General features: G+C 25.8%; 6 protein-coding genes, 1 long non-coding RNA gene and 1 other non-coding gene across 18 annotated transcripts; 4 read left to right on the plus strand and 4 right to left on the minus strand.

Annotated features, from left to right (window-relative positions):
• Positions 1–770: 770 nt before the first annotated feature.
• Positions 771–842, plus strand: Trnaq-uug (transfer RNA glutamine (anticodon UUG)). The gene has a single exon. It is a non-coding gene; the product is annotated as a tRNA-Gln (tRNA).
• Positions 843–1170: 328 nt separating this feature from the next.
• On the plus strand, positions 1171–3058 carry LOC132916448 (2-(3-amino-3-carboxypropyl)histidine synthase subunit 1). The gene is made up of 4 exons (XM_060976476.1): positions 1171–1771; positions 1918–2225; positions 2332–2715; positions 2800–3058. The coding sequence occupies exons 1-4, from the start codon at positions 1459–1461 to the stop codon at positions 3040–3042; spliced, it is 1248 nt and encodes a 415-aa protein (XP_060832459.1). The 5' UTR covers positions 1171–1458; the 3' UTR covers positions 3043–3058.
• LOC132916447 (DNA polymerase delta subunit 2-like) lies at positions 2797–7665 on the minus strand. 4 transcript variants are annotated; one of them, XR_009660098.1, is made up of 7 exons: positions 7346–7665; positions 6967–7271; positions 6589–6805; positions 6294–6528; positions 5937–6229; positions 3300–3456; positions 2797–2959 (listed from the first exon to the last, which is right to left on the minus strand). XR_009660098.1 is itself a non-coding variant. In XM_060976475.1 (6 exons), the coding sequence occupies exons 1-6, from the start codon at positions 7512–7514 to the stop codon at positions 3431–3433; spliced, it is 1245 nt and encodes a 414-aa protein (XP_060832458.1). In that variant the 5' UTR covers positions 7515–7665; the 3' UTR covers positions 3152–3430. The 4 variants fall into 4 exon arrangements, 3 of the variants coding, with proteins under 3 accessions (XP_060832458.1, XP_060832457.1, XP_060832456.1); XM_060976475.1 differs by lacking the exon at positions 2797–2959 and having other exon boundaries at positions 3152–3456; XM_060976474.1 differs by lacking the exons at positions 2797–2959; positions 3300–3456 and adding an exon at positions 5552–5855 and having other exon boundaries at positions 6967–7202.
• On the plus strand, positions 3698–5152 carry LOC132916452 (protein dimmed-like). Its single transcript, XM_060976482.1, has 3 exons — positions 3698–4041; positions 4293–4531; positions 4605–5152. Exons 2-3 carry the CDS (start codon positions 4307–4309, stop codon positions 4836–4838), a joined length of 459 nt encoding a protein of 152 aa, XP_060832465.1. The 5' UTR covers positions 3698–4041; positions 4293–4306; the 3' UTR covers positions 4839–5152.
• Positions 7666–7814: 149 nt separating the features above from the next.
• On the minus strand, positions 7815–13713 carry LOC132916455 (triokinase/FMN cyclase). Its single transcript, XM_060976485.1, has 17 exons — positions 13216–13713; positions 12988–13150; positions 12636–12914; positions 12380–12568; positions 12057–12298; positions 11931–11972; positions 11663–11866; positions 11477–11599; positions 11144–11401; positions 10981–11051; positions 10001–10156; positions 9768–9873; positions 9349–9623; positions 9163–9275; positions 8752–9081; positions 8438–8672; positions 7815–8358 (listed from the first exon to the last, which is right to left on the minus strand). The coding sequence occupies exons 1-17, from the start codon at positions 13363–13365 to the stop codon at positions 8217–8219; spliced, it is 3078 nt and encodes a 1025-aa protein (XP_060832468.1). The 5' UTR covers positions 13366–13713; the 3' UTR covers positions 7815–8216.
• On the plus strand, positions 10408–11191 carry LOC132916458 (uncharacterized). Its single transcript, XR_009660099.1, has 2 exons — positions 10408–10575; positions 10639–11191. It is a non-coding gene; the product is annotated as an uncharacterized LOC132916458 (long non-coding RNA).
• Positions 13714–13833: 120 nt separating the features above from the next.
• LOC132916453 (MAPK regulated corepressor interacting protein 2) lies at positions 13834–16431 on the minus strand. Its single transcript, XM_060976483.1, has 6 exons — positions 16076–16431; positions 15913–15997; positions 15518–15636; positions 15312–15380; positions 15094–15147; positions 13834–15018 (listed from the first exon to the last, which is right to left on the minus strand). Exons 1-6 carry the CDS (start codon positions 16125–16127, stop codon positions 14948–14950), a joined length of 450 nt encoding a protein of 149 aa, XP_060832466.1. The 5' UTR covers positions 16128–16431; the 3' UTR covers positions 13834–14947.
• A 488-nt stretch (positions 16432–16919) lies between these two features.
• On the minus strand, positions 16920–21939 carry LOC132916444 (TOM1-like protein 2). Of its 8 annotated transcripts, none has more exons than XM_060976462.1 (9): positions 21288–21939; positions 20870–21039; positions 20271–20552; positions 19905–20174; positions 19429–19726; positions 19236–19356; positions 19129–19159; positions 18538–18588; positions 16920–18408 (listed from the first exon to the last, which is right to left on the minus strand). In XM_060976462.1, the coding sequence occupies exons 1-9, from the start codon at positions 21343–21345 to the stop codon at positions 18211–18213; spliced, it is 1479 nt and encodes a 492-aa protein (XP_060832445.1). In that variant the 5' UTR covers positions 21346–21939; the 3' UTR covers positions 16920–18210. The 8 variants fall into 8 exon arrangements, 6 of the variants coding, with proteins under 6 accessions (XP_060832445.1, XP_060832443.1, XP_060832444.1 ...); XM_060976460.1 differs by having other exon boundaries at positions 19030–19159; XM_060976465.1 differs by having other exon boundaries at positions 18181–18404.
• Positions 21940–22307: the final 368 nt, after the last annotated feature.

Genomic DNA, 22307 nt, shown 5'->3' on the forward strand with positions numbered 1-22307 from the left:
TGCAAAAATTATATCTATAATGTTAGGTGTAAAGATTATATGTATAATTTAATCCAATGTAATAAATATGAATAATATAATAGGTGCACAATTAATGTTACCGAATAAATAAAAAGTAATTTTAGAAAAATAATACCTTATTCTCTTTTAATCCTTTCCCAAATATTTTTTGCTAAAATTAGTATTATTTCTAAATAATAACTAAATAATAAATAGTTATATTCAAATGTTCTATTATAAAAATAAATTTAAAATAATTTTACTATGTAACAATATTAGATTTTTTCTCTTGTTCTTTTGCTTACTATTATCTTAACGTATTCTTTTCATTCTTGATGTACAAGATTTTTATGTAAACAAACTTATATATATATTTTATAATACGTATCTTATCAAAAATATTTAATTAAGATAAATATAACTAGAAAGAGTTTTGTAATTACAAGTTTTTATTAAAAATTTATAAACTGCTAATTTGGAAGATTATGTATTGTATTATGATAACTGCATACAATTACAAGAATTTTTAAATTGAACTATACATATATATAGAAGTATAACAGACAACAATAAATAAGTATAATATCTACAGTAACCCATTATATTTCTCTTAATATAATGTAATACGTATAATGAAATATAATTTACAATCCTTTAATTGTTAGTACAACAAACAGCTTAACAAAATCATATAATTTAATACATTTATAGATATTAAGATAATTAATTAGATATTAAAATCTTAAAAAATAAAAGCGTTTAGTACAACTGGTCCCATGGTGTAATGGTTAGCACTCTGGACTTTGAATCCAGCGATCCGAGTTCAAATCTCGGTGGGACCTTAAAAACATTTTTTTCTGATACAATGAAAAATTTACTATAATTTTATTAAAGGAAATAAAAAATTTATATCAAAATTTTGATGATTCAGTAATATATAAAAAAAAGTTTTATAATAGTTATATGAATAACATATTGATTAATAATTTGTTTTAAAGTAAGTAGTAGTTATGTAAACATGAAATATAATATCATTTAATATTCAAAATAATAGTAATTGTGATTATTATTTTTTTATTATTTTTATAAAACTTCTATTTTCATTTGTTGCAAATTGAAAAAGACAAAATATTTTTATTCATAAAGTATACATTTAAAGTAGAGGGCGTCGTTCTCAGTTGTCATGTCTAAGTTCATTGTGGGTTCGTTCAATTTAAAAGGTTAGACTAAATTATAACCTTTCGTTTTTAGTTTTTGATAGAAGTAAAATTTTAATAATAGGTAGCGTAAATTTCTACCGAAATGAATGAAGAATAAGATTGTACATTATGAATTCTATATATTGTATACGAAATAAATGAATCATATTCATATAATATATCCTTATATTAAAAATTTTTTAACAGGAACGTAGATATAAATTTTAGGTTAATAAAATTATTAAAAGAAATTACAATTATGAGCGAGAAATCTGATTCTGTTGTGATAATTAAAGCAAAACCTGTTCGTAAGGTATTTAAAGCTCCAGTTAAAATAAATAAAATACCTGAAGAAATTTTAAACGATCCATTGTTAAATGCAGCAATTGCTGTGTTACCCTGTAATTACAATTTTGAAATACACAAATCAGTTTGGAGAATTAAGGAAGTCAAAGCTAAAAGAGTTGCATTACAAATGCCTGAAGGACTTCTAATGTATGCTACAACTATAGCTGATATTATTGAAGATTTTACAGATGCAGAAACTATTATAATGGGAGATGTTACTTATGGTAAGGAATTTTATTGTTGTGTAATAATAAAAAGATTATTTAATTGTAAGTTTTCTATGTACTCTTTAATTGTTAAAATACATAATTTAAATATATATTGTATAAGTACATATAATTCTAAATAAAAACTAATATAATTGATACAGGAGCATGTTGTATAGATGATTATACTGCAAAAGCATTAGGTGCAGATTTTTTAATTCATTATGGTCATTCTTGCTTAATACCAATTGATCAGACTGTTGGTATTAAAGTACTTTATATATTTGTTAACATAAAAATTGATACTTCACATTGTATTGAATGCTTACAAGCTACATTATCAATTACAACAAAAATTGGACTTGTAAGTACTATACAATTTGCTGGCACATTACAAGCAATTGCAATGGAGATGAGAAAAAATGGTTATGAAGTATCTACCCCACAAAGTAAACCATTAAGTCCTGGCGAGGTATTGATATTTATATATCTTATTAGGCTAAACTCAAATTACATATATATCCTTTTGTGTGTATTGTAATCTTTACATTATAAATAAATCATATTATTGCTTCAAGATTTTAGGTTGTACTGCACCACAGATTCGATGCGCTGATGTAGTTATCTATGTAGGAGATGGTAGGTTTCACTTAGAAGCAGCAATGATTGCTAATCCAAAATTAAGGGCATTTCGATATGATCCCTATGAGAAGAAATTGACAGAAGAATTTTATGATCACGAACAAATGCTAAAAACTAGATTAGCAGCAATTGAACATGCAAAAGAGATTGGAAAATTTGGATTAATACTTGGTACTTTAGGAAGACAAGGAAATCTTAATGTTTTGAAAAATTTGGAAACTAGAATTAATTTATTGGGAAAGAAAAATGTTATTATATTGCTCTCAGAAATATTTCCAGATAAAATTAAATTATTTAAAGGCGTTGATGCTTTTATACAGGTTGTTTATATCTCTAAAATTTATTCTCTTAATTATATTTTCATAATTATGATGAATGTACATTATATGATTCTTATATTACAGATTGCATGTCCACGATTAAGTATAGATTGGGGAACAGCCTTTGAAAAACCTTTTCTCACACCATATGAAGGAGCTGCTGCTTTAAAAATGATAAATTTTAATAATGATAAGCCATATCCTATGGATTTTTATGCTTCAGCTAGTCTTGGACCGTGGACTCCTAATTACAAAGAATCTGAATTAGAAAAACAAACTAACACTTGTTGTGGTAAATGTAAAGATAAAACAAATAATAAAGATTAATTTATATTTAACTTAATACCACTAGAAGTTTTATCTTTTAAGTATCATTTAAAAAATTGTTAGTAATATTGTTAAAACTTTAATAATTTATAAATGCTTTATGACCCGATATTAATTTATTATAAATTCAGTAACAAAGGTAATGACTATTTATTGTTTAGTTTTTAATATATTTTATTTTACAAGCAACAAAATTTACATTTAATATATTACATGTAACAAACATATATAATACGTTTAACTGTATTTCACGCTACCTTCATGAGTAGTGGTGTGATTATAGAAATGTCCGCGTGGGCGAATTACGTCATACGCCCACCTGTAGCCGCACATCTATATAGTACCTTTTATGAATGTGTGTAATAAGTGTATGTCACAAATATAATTTTTACACATTGCCCAAATTTTTCAATCCTAAAATTTGCAAATTATTAAAAGATTTAACATTACTATATCCGATTACACATATTTTCATAAAATTATAGTTTATAATCTGTGTTACATCGTAAATAAAAAATTACAATTTCGCAGAATATTATTTAATTTTTATTTCTGTTAACGCCGCGCTAGTACAAGCAACTCAAAACAGAAATATTTTCAAATAAATATTATATCGTAAATTAATTTTATATACACAAATGAAAATTTATGAGAAACAAACAACGTTTTACGAAAAAGTTATTAAGAAAAGATCACAAGGTAGATCGCATAGTTCCCGGGGGTGGAAGGTTGTTTCGGCCGCACCCCGGCATCGCTACGTCAGTCGTCATTCCAACGTGGCTCAACAAGTACACGCGGCAGTGTACAGTTGATTCAAATATTTGAAAATGTACCACATAATATAAGATAACTGTAATCTTGTTTTGCTTACAAATATATCGAAAAAAAGCGTAACGAAACACTTGCGTTTCAAGAATATTAACAAATTTAGACATATTTATTATCCCTATACTTTATTTCTCCATTGATCTGTTAATAGTGAAACAAAGTATCTTACTTGTAAGTATATAAATAACATTTCAATCTTACTTTTATATATTACAATTTTTTATTTAATTTGTATACTAAAAATATTATTCTTTCCTATAAAAGTAAGGATATTTATTTATTTATACATTGACCTTGAAATATTGTTTGTGAAATAATTTTCATAATTAAATATTTAAATTATTTAACGTTAACAAGGAATAATAAAAAATATTTAATCAAAATGTGATTTTATCCTATAAATAATATATGACACTTTTAAGAAGGGAATCTTTGAATGACATCCAAAGTGATGAATGGGAATAACTGGAAGGGAAAATGGCCTAAACAACAAACACGGACTAATAAAACAGTAAACAAGAACAATAAGCGAACTAAAAAAGCTGGATTAAAGTTATCAAATTCATCTAAAGGGACAACACCTAGACAAAGAACTCTTAGAAGATTGGAAAGTAATGAGAGAGAAAGAATGAGAATGCATAGTTTAAATGATGCTTTTCAGGTAGATATAACTGTAGTAATTTATAACAAAAATTATCTATTTCTAGAAAACCATAAATGGTTGTATTTTGTAGTCTTTACGTGAGGTAATTCCACATGTATCAAAGGAAAGACGATTATCCAAAATTGAAACCTTAACTTTGGCAAAAAATTATATAGTTGCTCTCACAGATGTGATATGTGCAATAAGAAGTGAAGAAAAAACTACAGATTCACAGTCAGAAGTTTCTCAGTCTCAAGAATCATCTAAGAACATAAATATTTATCTAAATATGAATATTCCAATTCCTTCAAAATCCTGTAGTTAGAGAAATATCAATATTTATTGGAATAATTATTTATACACGTAAAGAAACAATTCTAAAAACACTGCAGGCCTCAGAAATAGTAACAAATATTTTACATTAACAGCAGTATCAAAAAGCTGTCAAATTTTACTTTATGTAAATCTTTTCATTCAAGATTTATCCTCATATATCTGATTAAATAATAGATCAAAGAATTAATAAATTCATATCTAATTCTAATCTCATTTATTTTAGTTCTATTTATATCTTTTAGCAGTATTATTGAAAATACAGTGCCAAAGAATACTATTATTTTCATGAAATGAAGCAGTATTATATTCTAGTAGTTACTATATATATATGTTGTGTAGTATTAAGAAATATTAATATTATTATAACAAAATATTTTATTTAATTGTTTTGAAATTATGAATTGCATGGTATATTGTTCCATATATTGAATTAAATACTGTTAACATAATAATTAAGAATACTTATATTATAATAGATATGTACGAGCATTTAAGAATACTATAAATGTTACCAAATATGAATTATTTATAGCATATATATATTATAATTTGTTATGTGAATATATATTATAATTTGTTTTTTCATATATTTATGTATAAGTAAAAGGCAAATAAAGATATATTTTACTTATTTACTTATTTTCATGTTCTTTTTCTTTTCATCTCTATAAGTAAAGATTACATAAAAACATGAAAAAGGTATACAAATAAAATCGTGTTATTAGGAGAATAAGTAATATATTTGCTATGTACAAATTATGGAAAGATTATTTTAGAAAACTGATTATTTTCTTATGTGAATATATTATTATATATTGCATTATCTAATATTATTATATTGCGTTGTCTAATGTCATTGTTTTAAAACAATTAAATATTTTAAGAAATTAATTCACAGCAAAAGAAATAGGCCAGGTTTCTAAATCCTGTAAATCAACTAGCACACCTGTTTGTGTTTTAGAAAATGTTGGAATACAAATTAATCGTATTGTTTGTCCTTCATCTGCTGTGAATACATATTTTATTTTACCAAGACTATTTCTTCACTATAAATATAGAAATAAAAATTAACAAAGAATATATTTACCTGTGAATAATTTGGTATCGTACTTATCCATATTACCAACAAAATATATATCAGGACATTCAGTTATAATAAATGGATCAATTTCGCTAGATGGATAAGCTGGTATAGTATCTGGTGCAGTTGGTGCATAATGTCGCCAAAGTAACGTACGTTCTAACCACATTAAAGGTGAAATATCAACAAGTCCAGCAACTTTCATGATATCTGTAATTGGTTGACCACTGGATCCAGCTACAATACGAGAGTTTATACTACCAATCCATGGATTAGTAACTCCATAAAAACTTTTAAACCTATATAATATGAATATTAGCAATATTATGATATTCTGTCATATACACATATGTTTTACATTACCTAAAACATTGTGGCAAAATGCATGGATGAAGTGGTTGTTGAGGTAAAGTATGACACGTTGGATCAAATTCTCCAGGCATTAATATTATGGGACAACATTGTATGATAGGATGAAGAAAGTTATCCAATTTATGTGTTATGTTTGCAGTCTCTTTAAATATCGCTACATCATGTGCTTTTGTCTCAAAATAGTTTTTATAATTGTGGGTCTCCACAGATCCTCTTATACTATTTCCTATGTTAATATTATTGTTATTTATTGCAAATACTTTTACTATTAATACACATTAAATACCTGCTATAATAATACACACAATAGATGCCACATCTTTATGAGCTTCTTCACAACCAATCATTCCAGTGATCCATTCAAATAATAAATCTGTACTTAACGATTGTAAATTATTTGCTAGATCTAGACCTGAAATTATTAAAATCTTTCCTTGCGTTTCTAGTGGCCGATCAAATATTGATAATTTTGGACAACATCCTGGCAAACACCAATCTATTACCTGGAATCAATACATTTTATAAAAGAAAAAAAATGCAAAACTCAATCAAATCAAAAAAACAAAACATCAAACTAAATCTAAATTACAATTTTTACTTTAATTACATTATGTATGTCTTTGTGATTTTAATTATTTTTGTAAATTATATAAAAGATATTTACTGAAAGTTCACCATCCTTTAGTTCATGTCCCAATACAGCACAAACAATACCAGTAACTACATCTTGAATATTTATATGATTATCAACTAATTTAATACGTAATGTTTCATCTTCCAAGTACAATATATCTTTAAATGATGCATAATTTGCTCTAGCTGGTTGGGTTTGTAATTGAAGTTCGGTACTAAGTTCGCGTAATAACGATGGTTTCAACTCTTGATGTTTGTATAAAGTGCCTATTATAATACAAGTATCATTTTCGTTTCTTTCACTAAGTTGTTCAAGAGTAACTATTTTATTGTGTCCTACAGCAAAATATTAGATATCAAAAAATATAACCTAAAATGATAACAAATGTAATTTCTATAAAAATATTTACCCCATTTAATTTTTGCTTTTAGCAAAAGGTGATCTTTTAATGCTTTTAATCTTGCTTTATAAATACTACAATATTGTTGTTCAAAGCGTCGTACAGAAATATTAAACTTTTTAAAGTCTTCGAATATACATGGCTTGCGACGATACGTCAGTTGCGGTTGAATTTCCATTTCAGAAAATGCTTTTATTAGATATTTATAACAATAGACTGTAGTTTTAGTAAATTTAATATATTACTATATTCACTAAAATTAAATAATCATAAAAATTAAGATGTTAAATATAAAAAAGGAATATTAATGCAATTAAACAATTTAATTTTTTCTTTGAAAGTTATCGATTTTTAATATTTTTATGACATACAACAAATAACATTTCACAAAATGTTGAAGCTATATTCGTTTCCGAGATATTTTTTGAACATTTCAATTGAAATGTGAAAAAATTAAAATTGCTATAAATAAAACCTATTAAATAAATTGCATTTAATCAAAGATATGTTATAGTTACATATACTTATAAGATATGGGTCGACTATTTATGAAGATAAGCAATTACTTATCAAAATTAAACGAAATCTCCATTAAAATTTATTTTGATATCAATTTTATCAAAAAATTTCATGTAGATATTATATGATTTTATAAAACTGGATATAAAATCTTAATTATTAAGTGATGTATGTAAGATAATTTATTTTATACTGATATCAATATTCGTTATGTGTTGACTATATTATAAATAAAAAATTATGCACAACCTTGAATACATAAATATTGCATGAACAAATAAGAGAGAATACACTTTATATATTAAATTAAATATTACCCACTATTCTACATTGTATAAAACATGATAAATTAATTAAATGATTATGCCGGATTTGGTGGCAATCCCATTGACCAAGTATCTAATAATTTTTTATCATGAGGTCCAGCGCCTAAACTAAGCATAAGTCCAGAGAGATCACCACTATGACCACGTCCTCGCATGGCATGAACTACTTTGGCAATGCTACAATTATAATAAAAATTCACAGTTAACACAAAAAATATTGTTGAATATTAATATAAAATACACAATATAATTATACTTTGCCCATTCCTCTTGTAATGCAGCAAAATGTGCCTTCAAAGTCGAATTTCCAAGTTTCTCATTTTCAAGTGATTTTTCAATTTTTGTTAATAACGTTGGTAACTTTAGTGGTAATGTTCCCGTCCATCTAACAATATGTGAACTTGAATTTTCAACTTTGTGTTCATCAGTAACAATATCTAATCTACATACATTTGCACAAGGTAAAGGAACAGCTACTGATGTGTCGACACCTGAAATTAATGTGATTATTTATAAAATATTTAATAAAATATCTATATTTTAATATTTTTGTAACAATAATGTACATACCAATAAAGTTACACTTGTTAGGATCCATATATTCTGTTGCTTGAGTCTTAACTCTTCTACATGCACGTGGAATAAGAGAACTAAGTCCATATAAAGATTCCAATCTTTCAATGTTTGGACCTCTTACCAAAATTTGAACGCCCGTTAAACTAGAATATAAAAGTTGTCTAAATTGATCCTTCCCTAGTACAGCTCTCAAATCTTTAAGTATCACTGTAGTAGATTTCCCTGAGACCTCTGAGAATTCGAGTGTTGTTTCTGGTTCATTTGAGTTTAAAGTTAAATTTACAGGTAATTTGGCATTTACTAAAGTAAATCCATCTTCAGTTTCTAAACAACGAGAAATGCTATTTGATGAAATAAATTCAAGTATATATTTTTTATAAATGTGGTATTTTTTGTGATGCTAACCAATTTGATCCTCCAAATTGTAATTTAATTCATCATCTAATAAGCTCATGGGAAAAATTTCTATGAAATGTCTTGCCCCTGCACTAAGAATCCATACCAGCCACATGTGGATTCTGGTTTAATTGTAATTTATTAATATTCTATTTTGTAAGTATTAAATACTTATCCCATAACTATAAAACAGACCTTATAAAAACATGTTTCTCATTGGTTATATCACTAAAAGTTCTAGGTTGTCTGTTTGAATTATTATACAATCCTGGTCCATTGTTGGCTGTTGATAAACGAACAATTCTTTGTGGACATTCTGCTTCTTCTGCATTGTATTTCTTTTCAGCAAAATCTTGTAATTCTCGAATTACTTCTTTTAAATTATCAACTAAAAAGGGCCACATATTTAATAGAAATTGTTTATCCCTCATGAAAACAATAAAACTGCACCATTTACGAAAACCTCTTGCCTGTAAAAAGAAAAAGAGAATACCTTAATATTGGTGAATTACTTTCTAAATTCCTTTCTAAAAATTTAAGATTATAATTAATGACATGGTTTGAATAATTTGTAGTAATAGCTACCAAACATGCTTTTTCGTTGCATAATTCACCTGGGCATCTTTTAGTGTAAATGTATGACTTAAAACATGCCCCCTATATTCATCTCCAAAGTAGCAAACACCTTCTTTACCAGGATGTACTTCACAGCTTAGGCTCCTTAAAAAATTAAAACATACATATGACTATTAAGTTTTAGAGGATTGGGTAATATATAAATTCATGTTATTATATATATAAAATATATATTTAAAAAATACGAAGAAATATTTCATAATTATTATACCTAAAGCATGCATGCTTTAGCAAGCACCAAATATCTTGAGTTAATGATTGCTGAGCAGAAAGAAATGATGTCCTTGTTTCATGTTCATTACTTAAATATTTCACATTACCAATACTTTGACATCCTTCACATTCATGCTGTCCATCTTCCATAACACTTTGACTTCGTCTTAATATTTCTTTTGGACCATAAAATTTCAGTTTCTCTGTACTTTGATTATCATAATTACGATATGATTGAGTTGTAAATATCACTTTAGGTCCATGTGATTCACAGAAGATACATAAAGCAATCACAGCATTCATTGTTAATATTACTGTTTTTTTTATATGAGTGTTACAAATTTAATGTTCATATATTTTTATATCCTTATCACTCTTATCATCTTAAACGCACACATTATGTACTATGTGTATGTGTGTGTGCGTATAAATAACGCAATATATTCGCAAGATTTAAATAAAATATTTAAATGTTATACATATTTAAGAATTTAGAAAGTTAGAATTATAATTTTAAACATAACCTCTGTTCATAATGTCAGATATAAAATGTATCTAATATAAAAACACAATGTGCGTGTATTATTTATTAATTTTTAGTTCACGTTTTGAAACAACGAAATTAATTTTTTTCAGCTTTTTCACGTGATAAGACAGAAATGAAGAGAAGCCAAGAACACGTGACATTATGATAGTCTTTTATACATATCTGAACATACATTTATATCATTCGTTTGTATGATGCCTGCTCACGCATACACTCATAGTTTTGATGACCTCGTACATATAAGTAATAGCAGAAATATATTTATGTAGCATAATGAATCGCTTCATCTAAGGTGTAACATGTAATATCATTAAATATTTATTAATTTCTTTTTTCGTGTATTAATATATTTAATATTAATATAACTAATAATACTTATGAGATACTTATTACAAATTTATTATTTTGTATTACGATAAATTAATTTTAACTTAGTGCCTTCATATGCAGCTCTCATCCATACACCTACTGAATGTGCTTGAGGATCAGGATATTTGAGTTCCTGAAATAGATTTTAAATAAATTTTTCTTATTTTAATATATTATTACAAACTAAAATTTGTGAAGTAAACTATAGTATTTTATATTTTTTACATGAGAAGATTGTGTATACAAAACATTTGTAGTAAAATTTTCAGCAGCTCTCACAGCTATTCCAAATGCATCAATAGGATCCACATTTCTACTTAATGCATTTTGTAAATCTATCTGTACTGCTGTTAAAGTGGTTAATAGGATTTGGACACCTACAGAGGATGCTTTAAATTGTTCAATTGCTTTATTTGCAGTAATTAACACATGTAACCATACATCTACTGTTATTTCTTTATCATTTTCATATTTCGAAAAAGCCTAAAATGTGTTATGCATTTAAAAAGTTAACCATATATGCAACCGAAAAGTTAAACATAACATATTATATCTTACTTCAGCAATATAGAAAAAAAATAAAAAATATAGCCTTCCTCGTATATCACTCACTGTCTTTTGAATGATATGACTGATTTGTAAAAATGTTGTGTATAAATTTGTTCCTAATATTTCATTTTTCTGTAAAATGTTTTAATTAAAATTCCATTATGTTTTTTTTTTTAAACATGTTTAATATCCAACCTGAATAGCATTTTGTATAGCTTTAGCTCCACATGCAAGACTTGTACCATAATCTCTATTGCCATATTTTTGATCCATTATATTCAATTGTCTTTCACATGCTATTATTGCTTCACATGCCATTGATATGATTAATAAAAATGTTTGACTAGTTTTATGATTCATTGTTGGTCCTTGTAAATTTAAAACATTCCAGTCCATATTCTACACATTCATTAAGATTTTATTATATTACATCTTCCATAATGCACTAATAGAATGTAATTACCTTATGGTTCTTTTTTAATGTAATTAATTTTGTTTCATCATGCTAGAAATTAATTTTAGTTTGAAGTTAAAATATAATATAAATTGAAAAATAGAAAAGAAGTTAATTCCATAAATTTTATAATACCTTTTTAGTTTCTATTTCCTCTAAACCTAATGCTACTGGCCAAGTAGATACAAGTGCTGGAAAATCTAAATATTTAATTAATACTGTATTGAATGAAAGATTTAATAGACAAATGTGAAAACCATTACTATTTGAATATTTCATAAATTCTTTCATATATATTCTTTTTAGTTTTAATCCGTTTATTTCTATTTGTTGCAAAAGTTCTAAGATAAATATGTTTCCTTGTATTTGGCTACAACCTAAGGAATAAAAACTGTTTCAAGATAACAAACAGGATTCAAAAGATAAACATTATTTTCAAATGTCTAGTTCTTTTATACCAAAGTTACTTATTATAATTGCAACCTCATGACCAATACAAAACTTTTTGGTTTCGTGTATACTTGTTTTAGTTTGATTTTGTGATGTTATATTTAATATATCTATCAGTGGTTTGAGTACTTGTTTAACTAAATTTGGGAATATTTCCAATTTGTATCCTTCATGAATTATATCTTCAAAATAATCATCTGCAAAATATAATCTTTTCTTTATATTATATTATTAGACAATTTAATTTAAAGAAAATTGTGTAACCTGTTTTTAAAAGTACTATTTCTCCACTATTTGCAATAGAATTACAAAAAGAATAGATCTCATCTAAACATTTTCCTTCTTCTGACATAGCTCCAGCTATTTTACATATAAAAAGTGTAGGTAGAAGATTATGTTCTTTTATACTATTACCAAAATAAAACATATCACTGCTATTTATTGTTATTAGTCTAACAACATATCCTTTTAGTTCAGCATATAATTTTGCCAAATTAAAGTTTATAGAATATTCCGCATAATTTTGTACAATTAATAATATACCTGTATATATATATTTTATTTAATTATTTAATAATATAAAATAATATCTTATTATATAATTATATCTTATTACCTTCAGTGTGATCAAATCCAACTTCTTCAATAACTCTTAATATGTTATCAACAGAAGGCGCAGAAAAGGTATTTCCTAAAACTGCAGCTGTTAACATCCCAGGACCCACAACTCCTGGATATATTAATTCATTTTCAGCTCTGCCACCAGATATTAATTTAACCTATTATTATAATACCATATAATATTGTAATTAAAATTTTTATTTAATCATGACAAATTATATACCTTCCCAATCATATTTGCATAATCTTTACGTAAGATTGCATTACATTCTTCTAGTGCAATTAAACTATTATGTATTTTTGCCATTCCCATAAGACTTTTATTCATTATTGTATCAAAATAGTCATATTCTTGCTTTCTTAATTCACACATCCTTTCCCATAAAAATATTATCTACATATATTAGTGGAATAAACTTAAATATATATTTATAATAAATATATTATATTATGTTAAAAATATAACTTATAATTTTTAAATATTTGCTTTCAATATCTTATATTTGTGAATTGAGAAGGTTATTTAAACAGTTAACCTACCTAGTTTGAGGCAAGTACGATTGATCCCTTATAATAGGCGATATTTTTTTACTTATTTCTCAAAACATAATGTTATTATTCATTTTATTATGAAACAATAATTCAATTAGTTCTTATAAATTTGATTACAGACATATATAATTTAAAAACCTATACATAATCTATCTTTAGAAACTCATATGAATTGACAGTTTTATATTTAATATTAAAATTTATTTACTGTTAAAAAAATGTATAAGTCACGTTAATACTATGAAATTTAATGTATCAAAGTTAATGTAAAAAGATTAAGAAAGATGTTATGTATATAAAGATGTATTTATTTATAACCGCTTGATTCAGCCTTAAATGGCCAAATGTTGCACTACATTTTGACTACTTTTGCAAACTCTGCTTTTCAAAAGTATCAATTCATATAAAAATTTTTGATAATCATTTTTTTTAATACTTAAAGTAAAAATTTAATAATTAGATAAGATTAAGTCAGATAAATATGAAATAAGAACTTTGAAAGCAAAGGTTGCAAATACATTGGTGACAAGGTTTATCTTGTCTAATAATCATGTAACAACCTTAAACATTATCAGTCTACAAAGTTATACTAAAATTTGCTTACATAAATGTATTTAGATACAATTGTCATAACAATATCAGCAGTGTAGTCATGCATTCACACAAACGATGCATGTAATATGTACATCATTCTATGCTTAAAAATTCATTATTTTCACGCTGCATTCATACCACGCAGGGATTTTTGTGTTTGCCTAACCCTATCTGGTATGTATTTATGAGTTGTATCTTTACCTGCGTTATTTTAAAAATCTATGAACGGAAATAGCAATCGTACTTTGTATCACATTAATTTTTTACCGGTTAATTTATATATTTGCAACATCTTCTGAACTTGAACAAAATTTCTGTACAATTTTATATTAATCAAAATTTTGGAACAGCTTCAAACAGAAATGTATAATTTATGTGTATTGTTATATCACAATTCAAGGATAATGTTGATAATAATGCATATCTAAACTCATGCAAATTACCAATCATAATCCCTCACAATATTAAAAAAAATGCTGTTCTATGGTTACATATGTGTATGTATTTAAAGTTCCAAACAAATTAATTTTTAAAGTTGCATGTATAATAAAAAGTTGATATTTCATACAAGAAATTCGTTGTAACAAATAATTATGTATGAATTCTACAACAGTTTAAATTCATTAATTGCAACTTTGTGGTATCCAACAAATTATGTTCATTTCTAATCTTCAGATTCAATTCTACACAGTTATTCACTGATTCTTCAATTACTTTTAAATCACAAAACAGGCTAATCTTTAGCACTGTTTGCCATTCTGTACTACTTCAAGATGTATCTCCATAACTGTTATAAATTTCTGTGTCTTTCAAAGTGACTTTGTGATATTATTAAATAATCGTTTACCCCACCATGATTCCAAATCAAATGGTTTAAAATCTGAAATAGTATATTTATTTTAATCTATCTCAATTATATATAGTCTTTTTTTAAAAGAGAGAAATTATAGCTTACCTTGGAGGGTGTCATTTGGTTCACCATCATTGTAATACACTATAGAACTAGGACCTGAAATTTACAAAATATTTTTATTTATTATAAATATTTAATCAAATTTTAATTAGTTACTTATGAATTTGTATATACGCAAAGATATACATATTTAATGCTTAAAAAGGTAAATAAAAGTAAAAAATTTACAGTCTGCTTCAATTAGATTTTAAAAAACTTACTGGAAGGTTCTGAACAATCTGAACCATCAGAAGATTCAGTTCTTTGTCGTGTATTAACTTGATTCCATGCTGATAAATAAAAATTATAATTGTAGTGTTATGATATTATGCAATACAAATACAGTATAAATATATTTCCTTATACACTGTGAAATAAAAATTTTGTTATAACTTTCAAAATCAAGTAACATAAATGTTTAACCTACATTCATAGACAAATTTAATAAGTTCTTCATGCTGAGGTGTAATAACTTCTTGCATTTGATGCCTCTGTGAACTGAATTTAGATTTCCCATTTATGTGAAAGACTGGTTTTGGCACATGGCTGTGAAATAATAATTGTTTTTATTATACATATTAATGTACGAAAAAACTGCTCATAGTACATCACATAACTTTTTTCTAAAAGCATATGATAATGATATGATTGTGTAATACTTCATGAATTATAATTTATGAGTCTTTAGGAATACAACATAGGAATTGCACGTGCTTACTATTAACGGACAATTATGAATTGCGTAATGTCGAAATGCTGAAGTTACAAAAAGAGAAAGGAAAGAAACGAACCAGGGTTAACATGGGTTCAAGCATTACTTACCGGGTGGCCTCGTGATCATCATCAGGATCTGCTTTTCTCGTTAAATCACGCAAAGTTTCCAGCCTCTCGAGGTTCTGACTAATCCCTGAAAGATGATAATGTTCAACGAAGTTGATATTATAACTGTTTATAAATACAGTTAAAAATTTTCTGGTATCGGTACCTCTTCGTGTCTTAGCGGCTATCTTGCTAGGTCCTTTTGATACAGTATACATGTTTCTTATGAGAAAAGCACAACAATAACTTTGAACTATATTTTCGATACCAGATCATCCGAGATTAATCTTGAAATCTTAGTATAGAATCAATCAAATTGTATACTGTGCCTTCAACTGGTACCGATTAGACCAACCACACGGGTTGAAATGATCAGCGTGAAATACACGATGAGTGAACCACGTGACCTTAGCTTGTGGTATCGCAATGATATATTCACGAACATATGTATCTGTACTTACACATCGATGGACCAATATGAGAAATTTGAATGCGGATAAGTATCTTTCCATATAGTGAAACGATAGAGAGAAATAATTTATATACATATATAATATATTATATTGTATATATTATATATATTGATAAAAAAAATTTGTTTGATAATCATTTAATATGAATATTATTTTATTATAAAATAGGTCATGTGATCATATAATTATGATTAACAAAATAAAAATTTACTTGAAAAATAGAATTTTAAATAAAAAACTTACAGTACGAAACAATTTTCTCAGTCCTTTTTATATTATATTCGATAATTTATTTGCAAATGTCAAAATAATTTAAAATATAGAAATATTGTTGATATAAATAATATTTAATGTCTGTAATTGTGATCTTGATTAAATATTAACATAAATATAAAATTGTAATTTATATAATTGTTATAGAAAACCTTAATATATAAATAATAACAAATTTTTTATAATTGTCTTTGAAGTACTATATGTTGCAATTTTATATTAGTTTTATTTAAGGATTAGAATTTTTAAATACAATCATCAATATATTGGAATATTAGAAAAGTTTATTACAAAACGAAAAAATGATGTATAATTTTAAAAATATAAAGAAATTATTGAAAATATAAAATTAATTTCTTTCACAATATTCAATAAAAATTGCAATAATCACATAAAACAGAAGAATAATTTTTTATGTTATTAGTTACATAGATTACAAGTATTTACGTAGAAGTAAATACAATTCACACAAATAAGCAAATTTAATTTTTCTTTCATCTTGTTTTAAACATCTATTTGAAATATTCTTAAATATTTCATCTATTCTAGAATAAAAGAATTAACATGTTTAGTGCTATAGCTGCACTATTTGTCAAAAGTAATATATTTTTAGTAAAAATATTTGACTATCTGATATTAAAATAAAATATTCATTGGTAGAAGGATACAGCCTTATAAAATCAAACATTTAAAGATAGTTTCATAATGATTTATCACATCTTTAAAATTGCATAAAGAATCTTAGTTCTTATCATAGTACTGTCAATATGTTTGCTTTCTTCAAAGTAAAACTATAATTTTAAATTACAAACATAAGATTTACATAACGTTCCTTATTACCAATGATATTCCTATAATATAATTTTAGAATATATTAGTTATTTGTAATATATCGTTACATAATTATAACAATACTATCGATAAATTTATATTACTCTATAATAATAATACTTCATAAAGATCAAAATTACTATAATAATGAACGTATCATATTTATACAAAATATCAAATAATCGACGAATCTAAGATATAAAAATATTTCGATCTATAGCGTAACAAAATCAATCACAAAATGAAATATTAATCTTTTTCTATTTAAATCCGCAAATTTGAAAAATGCAAATGCATAAATTAATAATTCTTATACAGTTCCAAGGCATGAGACCACACATTGTAATATGAATATTATTTTGCATACAATGTGTTTTTTTATATACAAATAACATAATTTAGTATTTCTTCTATTTTTGCATTACATAATATTTACGCGTAACGGTTATTTTAAAATAAGTTATTCATTGTTATTAAATTTTTACAACGTAATAAAATGCTAATTTACGATCATTTAGTATCAATTCTATTCTTAAGTACATTTAAGCACAAAGCATTTTCTTTTTATTTTTTTTATATTGTTTTCTTCAACTTATTTTATCAATGTTTCTAATATTAATATTATTATTAGAAGCATTGATTTATTAGAAAGTGTATTTGATGACCGAATTAGAATAAATTTAATTTTCATCAGTTTTCTAAAATGTAAATATGAAAATTACATTTAAAGAGCAAATAAAGATTTATCTTGATCCTTATTAATTTGACGCTGAATGTTAGAGTTTTCAGAATTTGTAGTATTTCCTGTACTAGTAGTAGTTGTGGGTAGAGTTGGTAGAGCTTCAGCAGCAGCAGCTCGTTCTGCTAAGAAACGTTCGAACTCTGAAGATGTTAGAGATTCTTGATCACCATGTGCTCCTGGCTGAAAAAGAAGTTGTTTTAATAACTACGAAATATAATTAAATGCAATTGAACATTTTGAAGAAAATTTTAATGATGTGTTAAATGATTATATTACAAATTTTTAATCTCATTGTTATATATAACTCACCGTATGATCTAACCAGGCTGCCATCTCATTAAATTCAGACTCCCGGTTCAGCTGAATATTAAAAGAAAGAAACAAAAAAATAAAAATAAACGTATCAAACGAAATAATAAAATTCTCAACATATGCATATATATAGGCAAAAATAAAGCAAAAGGAAACATAAGAGAAAATTAATTATTTCATGCTATAGAAAGCAGTGAAAGGAAGCAACTTCTAAATAAATCTATTAAATGAATAAGAATATAATCACAACGTTTTAATATCATAATGTGTAGTAAGTATGATATTCTTACCTTTATGAGAGTAATTTTAAGCTCATTGTATGAAATCGTAACTAAATTGCTTACAAAAATATAATTTTGCAATATTGTGTAATTAAATTTATAAAAAGTTTTGTAATAATCTTATTCTTTTCAATAATAATCAGTATCTATATTATTCATGATATTAACTAAATGCTTAGCAATAATTATAGGAACAGGGATTACGCACAGAAGTAGCAGTAGTAGAAGCGACTGTAGAAGCAGTCTGCTGGGGATACTTAGGATTATTGCGATTGAGAATCGCTGTACTGAGACTTCCTCCGCTCACCTGCTCCAAATTATCCTCATATTTGCTACCGCTACAATAAAAATAAGTGGATAGTTATATATTAGGTATACACATTTAAAAGTTGCAATTAATTTAATATTAGAAACCTGTTTTTTGCAGTTTCGTAAGATGTATTCCGTGATTGTGCAAACATATCAAATTCATCACTATCGCCTTCTTTCTTGTCCTTCCGATCTATCCTATTTTGGTCAATATTATCAGCTATGCCTGTAATTTAATATAAAAGAATTATCCACACACACACAAACATTATTCGATTATTATAAATATAATACTTACCTATTTCTGTCATTTTCTTCTCCAAAGTATCAGTTTCATCAGATAAATCAATAAGAGAATCAGCTTCTTGTTTATTAATTGATGAAGCAGAATCTATGTTTGGAGGATGACCAATCGTTTGTGCTAAAATAGTACTTGCAGCAACAGCTTTATTTTTTGTATAACGCGAATAACGCAAAAATAAATTGTTTAATTCATCATTAATACGCAATAATTCTGCTGTCATTTCATCATGTGCCAGCTTTCCAATTAAATCAACAACACGCTCTTGCATTGCTTTACATGTGGAATGAAGTTCCTACAAATGAAAAGTATTATAATTTAAATATATGTGTGTACCTTACATAAAAATATGTTTTCCAATTTCATATATACAACATTACATTGTTGGATAGAAAAGGCATTTGTTTTAATGGGTATTTGCTATTAGATATTACTGCTATTCATATATATAAGACAGATAATTATATTCATACAGTTAAAAGTCCAAGATCAGCAGGATCAGGTTGTTGACTATTATTCTGATCTGAACTTGTAAAATATGCCAACATTTCTGATAAGACACGCATGTTTCCTTGTACAACATCGAGTTCACTTTGTATTTTAGCCATTTGTTGTTCATTCAATATAGCTACTTGTCCAGATGATTGGTTTTGAAGTTGTTGAACTTGTGGTGTTACAGAAGTTACTGATTGCTGTTCAACTGTAGGTACATTCATGACATTCTGTTCTGACTCAGGTACACTCTATAATTATATTACAATAAAAAAAAATTATAATAATCACAAAATATATAAAACAATAATTTTTTGATCATATATCACAACAAAAAAAAAGCTTACTCGTTCTGGAGTGATAATAGGTGCCATGGCATCCAAGTCTGTCATTGGAAATTGAATCCCTTTTACTTTTAATTCTTGATATACTTGAACAACTCCTTGGGTATGTGGCTGATGGCGGAACGTATCTGCCCATGTTTGAATTAAACTCAGGACCTTTTCTTGTACTGCTGTTGGTGGTTCATTTTTTGGTCCAATTAACTTAACCAATTCTTGTACAAATTCTCGTGAACAGGCAAGCGAATGAAAACGTTTTCCACAATTTTTTACGCATGTCTCCAATACCTATTTTTGGCATTCATCCATTAACATACATAAATTAATGTTCATGGATATTTGAAAATAAGAAGATTAAAAGTAAGAAATAGATAAGTTCTTACAAAATAGCTACCACTAATCTACTAATCATAGCTGCTAAGTATGGTTAAAACCTAATTCAAATAACTGTAAAAAGAAGCAAATTATTTTGAAAAATTAATTCTCTTAAGAAGTAAATGCTTTATATTACATACATATATATTATTTAATTGTACAAAATAACTTTTAAATATTGCCTATGTCTTATCTGAAATGTACATGTTATCAAATATATAAATACTAACAGTAAGAGTATACATGACTATAGTATAATTTTTTCCAGCAGCCTGATTTAGCCTACGCTTAATTGCTTTAATTGCATCTCTTGGCCCTTCCTCTGTTTCATTTATAATATCACATATTTCCATATTAAGTGACCAATTTTCACTTGGCAAACTACCATCTGTAGCTTGCTCTGAAATATACAAATAAAGATGTTATAATTTATTAATTGGAATAAAAGATGTTACATAGGTCATGATTCATGATGTGAATGCTAAAGATATATACATATACATGGAAAAAATCTATAAGTATTTAAGCATTCATTAATATTGATGTACAAATAGTTGTTCATATAGAAAGAACTTGTTAACTGATTATTAATATAATAATAAAATAACCGACTTAATGCATTTCGTAAAAGTAAATAATAAAACTTACCTATTTTCTGGCCTACTGGTGTTGAAAATGGATTGACATTTACTCCAAAAAATGACATTGTTGCAACTTGTATGTAACTGTTTCTATATTCGATAATATTACTTTGATTCACTTGTGCTTATGTAAGGCACGTAACAAATTTTGACAGGAACAATACTTGATAATAAATTAAAAACTTCTTATAATGAGTGACAGTATCATATGACCCAACGACGATAAAGTCAGACGTCAAATACAAAGTGACATAAAACTCTAACCAATCAGGCACAGCACTCTGAGAATGCCATTTTGATTGGATCTAACATTTAAAGTAAATACATTTATTTTACGAATAACTCAAATTTCTAATTCAAAATAAATGTATTAATAACTTTTCTAATATATCTTTTCGAATAAGAGGGAACGAAATATTTACTTATTCTATATATTTTGTGAAAATAAGAATATTGAAATTTTATTATCTGTCTACCTAAATTTCTATCTAGTTTTATCTATTTAATCTAACACTTTTCTCTAGAGTTTAGTAGTAACTGGACAAATTAGAAAAGGCGGATTGTATTATATGTAATTTGTTATTAACTTTTTGTTCGTAACGTTACGATACGAAAAGCGTAATTTAATTTTACAGTTATCAATGATAATTAGCTTAGGAATATGAACATAGAATATGTAATTCCTAGACAGTTTTCATTCTGGATCAATACTTATATAAATCTCCATAATTACGTGATCAAACACTAGAGAGCGCTGTAAAGCAAAATTATAGGGATTTTACGACATATTTAAAATAACTCAAACAATTTTTAATTAATAAATGTTTGTATTTAATTTATTAAATAAGTGTTACTTAATTTAATAAATAAAATTCAGCTTACATATATTAAATATTTTTTTATACTTCAACTTTTAAATTGAACTGTACACTTTACAATCAAACTTTAATGAAATCTCTCTCTCTCTCTCTTTTTAAGTGACATTTTTTATCTCTTAAACTTTTGTCTGTAACTATTTATAAAAAAT

This window comes from Bombus pascuorum, chromosome 2 (assembly GCF_905332965.1).
Source record: "Bombus pascuorum chromosome 2, iyBomPasc1.1, whole genome shotgun sequence".
NCBI classification, from domain to species: domain Eukaryota; kingdom Metazoa; phylum Arthropoda; class Insecta; order Hymenoptera; family Apidae; genus Bombus; species Bombus pascuorum.

Bases quoted from the DNA above. Each gene is read 5' to 3' on its own strand.
- LOC132916453 (XM_060976483.1), bottom strand. From the start codon at position 16,127: ATGTATACTGTATCAAAAGGACCTAGCAAGATAGCCGCTAAGACACGA. The intron at 15,381-15,517 runs GTAGGTTAAACA...TTTATTTATCAG, and splicing joins TATTAAATTTGTCTATGAAT to CATGGAATCAAGTTAATACA. The intron at 15,019-15,093 runs GTAAGCTATAAT...ATACTATTTCAG, and splicing joins ACCAAATGACACCCTCCAAG to ATTTTAAACCATTTGATTTG.
- LOC132916455 (XM_060976485.1), bottom strand. From the start codon at position 13,365: ATGTGTGAATTAAGAAAGCAAGAATATGACTATTTTGATACAATAATG. The intron at 13,151-13,215 runs GTATATAATTTG...TTATAATAATAG, and splicing joins ATGCAAATATGATTGGGAAG to GTTAAATTAATATCTGGTGG. The intron at 12,569-12,635 runs GTTACACAATTT...TATATTTTGCAG, and splicing joins AATAGTACTTTTAAAAACAG to ATGATTATTTTGAAGATATA.
- LOC132916452 (XM_060976482.1), top strand. From the start codon at position 4,307: ATGACATCCAAAGTGATGAATGGGAATAACTGGAAGGGAAAATGGCCT. The intron at 4,532-4,604 runs GTAGATATAACT...TGTATTTTGTAG, and splicing joins GTTTAAATGATGCTTTTCAG to TCTTTACGTGAGGTAATTCC.
- LOC132916447 (XM_060976473.1), bottom strand. From the start codon at position 7,514: ATGGAAATTCAACCGCAACTGACGTATCGTCGCAAGCCATGTATATTC. The intron at 7,272-7,345 runs GTAAATATTTTT...ATTTTGCTGTAG, and splicing joins AAAAGCAAAAATTAAATGGG to GACACAATAAAATAGTTACT. The intron at 6,529-6,588 runs GTATTTAATGTG...ATATTAACATAG, and splicing joins TGTGTGTATTATTATAGCAG to GAAATAGTATAAGAGGATCT.
- LOC132916444 (XM_060976460.1), bottom strand. From the start codon at position 21,345: ATGTCATTTTTTGGAGTAAATGTCAATCCATTTTCAACACCAGTAGGC. The intron at 19,727-19,904 runs GTATGAATATAA...TTTCATTTGTAG, and splicing joins CTGATCTTGGACTTTTAACT to GAACTTCATTCCACATGTAA. The intron at 19,160-19,235 runs GTTTCTAATATT...TTTTTATTGTAG, and splicing joins TACGAAACTGCAAAAAACAG to CGGTAGCAAATATGAGGATA.
- LOC132916448 (XM_060976476.1), top strand. From the start codon at position 1,459: ATGAGCGAGAAATCTGATTCTGTTGTGATAATTAAAGCAAAACCTGTT. The intron at 2,226-2,331 runs GTATTGATATTT...TATTGCTTCAAG, and splicing joins AACCATTAAGTCCTGGCGAG to ATTTTAGGTTGTACTGCACC. The intron at 2,716-2,799 runs GTTGTTTATATC...CTTATATTACAG, and splicing joins GCGTTGATGCTTTTATACAG to ATTGCATGTCCACGATTAAG.